Genomic DNA, 2,980 nt, shown 5'->3' on the forward strand with positions numbered 1-2,980 from the left:
GCAAGCCTGCTCGCTTCAGCTGCTCGCTTCAGCTGCATGGCTGCTGGCCGCCATCTTTGTTGGCAGTTAATTTGCAGTAGTTGATGATTTTACAGTACATGATTTTACATTTACCCAGTAATTATAATTCATGAAGTGTCGTTTTACCTCCAATACTGTTGCTTTCTACACAGTAGCTGCTCTCTACACGTGTGACTGGTCTGCATAAGTACATTATGGCGCCAACCCTGTCACATAAACCTGTATTTGGGTTGGCGTGATGATGTCATCATGCTGGGTACTAGTATGTGGGCATATCTGCATGTGGGCGGACCTGCCTGGAGACAGATAGAGGAGTGGTGTCTCAGTTCCTAAGACCATCAAAAATATGTGTTTTCCAATGGTCTTAGGCAACCCCTGTGAAAGGGTCGTTCGACCCCCAAAGGGGTCGTGACCCACAGGTTTGAGAACCGCTGGTATAAGGGAAAGGAAATAAAAGAACACAGCCTGGCATTTGGGCCCAGTCTCCCATTTTCCAGGCATGGATCTGGATTCCAGAATGATGGCAGGACCACTGTCCCGTCTCTGACAGAGCATTGGGCACTGTGAACACTGTTGCTTCGGCCTCTTGGGCAGTGCTCTGCACGCTTTCATTTCATCTCTAGGTGTGTGGGTAAGTCCATGCTGTGCTCCCAGCTCCATTCCCACTGCAGTTTTAAATTGTCTACCGAATCTTGACAACAACATTTGGTTCTGGATGTCAAAAGTTTATTTTCAATTTCTGAAATAAAGGTATTTCACCCGGCCGGCGTGGCTCAGTTGGTTGTGTATCGTCCCGTGCACCAAGAGATCCCAGTCAGGGCACATGCCCGGGTTTTGGCTCAATACCCAGTAGGGGTGTGCAGGAAGCAGCCGATCAATGTTTCTCTCTCATGGTAGTTTCTATCTCTCTCTCTCTAAAATAATTTTTGAATTAAAAAATAAAATAAAGGTATTTCAAGATCACTGGTAAAGAACACTTAATAAATAGCACTATTTATAAGCAAAATTAATTTGTTGACAATTCTAAGAAACAGAATGTACTATTTTTAGGTATAAAGAGTTTACATTTATATCATTAGGTTTAGATAAAGTAAGACTACAAGTGAAAGTGCTCCAGGTTATTTAATCAAATGACTTACACTGTACACATTCCTGAGTCCCAGTGGTGACCGTGCTGATTTCCAAATTCTTCTGCCTTCAGCGTGAAAAGTGTTCTTCCCAAGAAACTAAACTTGCACTCAAATGTGCTTGACTGAATAGGAGAATTGGCTTCATAAAGCGGACTCTTTGCAAACATGTGTAAACCACAGGCCTCAGTAAAGAAGCTCTTTCCATCTTCTTGCCTGATATCAAGAGGCACAATGTGCCTCTGTGCCTGAGCAGCACGTGCTGCAACGGGCCAGTCACTGAATTGCCCCCGGTCTTCAGTGCCAGCGGCTTGGCAGCCCCATGTCCTCATCCCCGAGTCCAGGGCTCTGGGCTCTGGGCTGGTGCAGTGATTGTCCTGGGATCCTGCTTTTCCAGCTGGCAAAACCCCACTTCAAAAGCTGGATTATCCTGATGGCCAACAGTGACAACATAGAAGCTTCCAAAGATTGTCTTCAATATACAGCTCCTTCGAAGAGCCGCGCCGTCAACAGCAGAGACCCCTAGTCAGTCCCGGCAGCCGCCTGGCCTCCAGCTCCTGCTGGGACTACTGGAGCAGCCCTAGGCGACGGAAACGCAACTCTCGTTCATCTCAATTAGCTGTGATAAAATAGGTTTGTTCTAGTGCTTTCAATTAAGTTGCAGAACTTACGGCCTATGTTCAGTGATAACTTACTGTAAATCTCATGTTTGATCCAGAACCACTAACAGTGATTGAAATTTCACTTCCTAGGACAGGGGTGGGCAAACTTTTTGACTCGAGGGCCACAATGGGTTCTTAAACTGGACCGGAGGGCCGGAACAAAAGCATGGATGGAGTGTTTGTGTGAACTAATATAAATTCAAAGTAAACAACATTACATAAAAGGGTACTGTCTTTTTTTTTTTTAGTTTTATTCATTTCAAAGGGGCCGGATCCGGCCTGTGGGCCGTAGTTTGCCCACGGCTGGTAGGAGCTGTTTGAGAAAGGAGCTCTGTGGAGTCTTCCCCACGTTGGGAAGGGTGTGCTTCCTGCCTGCACAGCCCTGCCCATTCCCAAACCCCGGGGAGGCCCCATCGCTGCTGAGTCCAGACCAGGCTTTGGCAAACCACAGCCCAGCAAATCCAGGTGCTGCCTCTTTTATAGATAAAATTTGATTGGAATGCAGCCTCGCCCGCTGGTCAACCCTTCGCCTGCGGCCTGCACTCCACAGCAGCAGAGGTGAGGAGTGCAGCAGAGGCTGTAGGACCCACAAAGTCCAGGCTCTTTAATATGGAAGTTTTGAAATATTATATAACATTTGTAATTTATAAAACAAGCTGCAAAACTGCCATTCTCTGGGTCACTATCTCAATCTGTTGAGATTCTGCTCTCTAGCATTTGTTGACAGTTTGGTTCTATTAACATAAAAGCATTCAAACCTGTAAAGAATTTTTGTGAGTTTATTTGAGCCAAACTGTCAACAATTGCTGGGAAGTAATATCTCAACGGATTGGGATAGTGCTCCGGAGAATGGTGGGTTACATCTATTTTTATTCATTGCCATCAAAGGAGGGAAGTAGGTGGGTTACATGAAGTCCATTGGTGATAGACTAGAGAGGCAGGGGAAAGCAAAGCAGGGAAACTCCTGGGATTGGATAAAAAGTAAAATGATGGACACATACTTAGGTGGGTGCAGGAACAATTAACATGATAATGGAGGAATTTGTGGTCTCTGTCCTGGCGCCCAGGCACATTTGGTTGTGCCCCAGGGGCTCCGGAAAAAAGGAAGTTACAAGTTACCCAGACATTTCAAGGGTATGTTATCATAGATGCAAAAAGACAGAAGCTCAG

General features: G+C 45.8%; 1 protein-coding gene across 1 annotated transcript; it reads right to left on the reverse strand.

Annotated features, from left to right (window-relative positions):
- Positions 1–1,156: 1,156 nt before the first annotated feature.
- Positions 1,157–2,729, reverse strand: LOC139022431 (trafficking protein particle complex subunit 2-like). The gene is given in 3 exon segments (XM_070433586.1): positions 1,157–1,551; positions 1,554–1,636; positions 2,719–2,729. Coding segments are annotated over 3 exon segments (489 nt in total).
- Positions 2,730–2,980: the final 251 nt, after the last annotated feature.

This window comes from Myotis yumanensis, unplaced genomic scaffold (assembly GCF_028538775.1).
Source record: "Myotis yumanensis isolate MYYU_CA2020_CCGP unplaced genomic scaffold, mMyoYum1.0.hap1 SCAF_14, whole genome shotgun sequence".
In the NCBI taxonomy this organism is placed as follows: Eukaryota; Metazoa; Chordata; class Mammalia; order Chiroptera; family Vespertilionidae; genus Myotis; species Myotis yumanensis.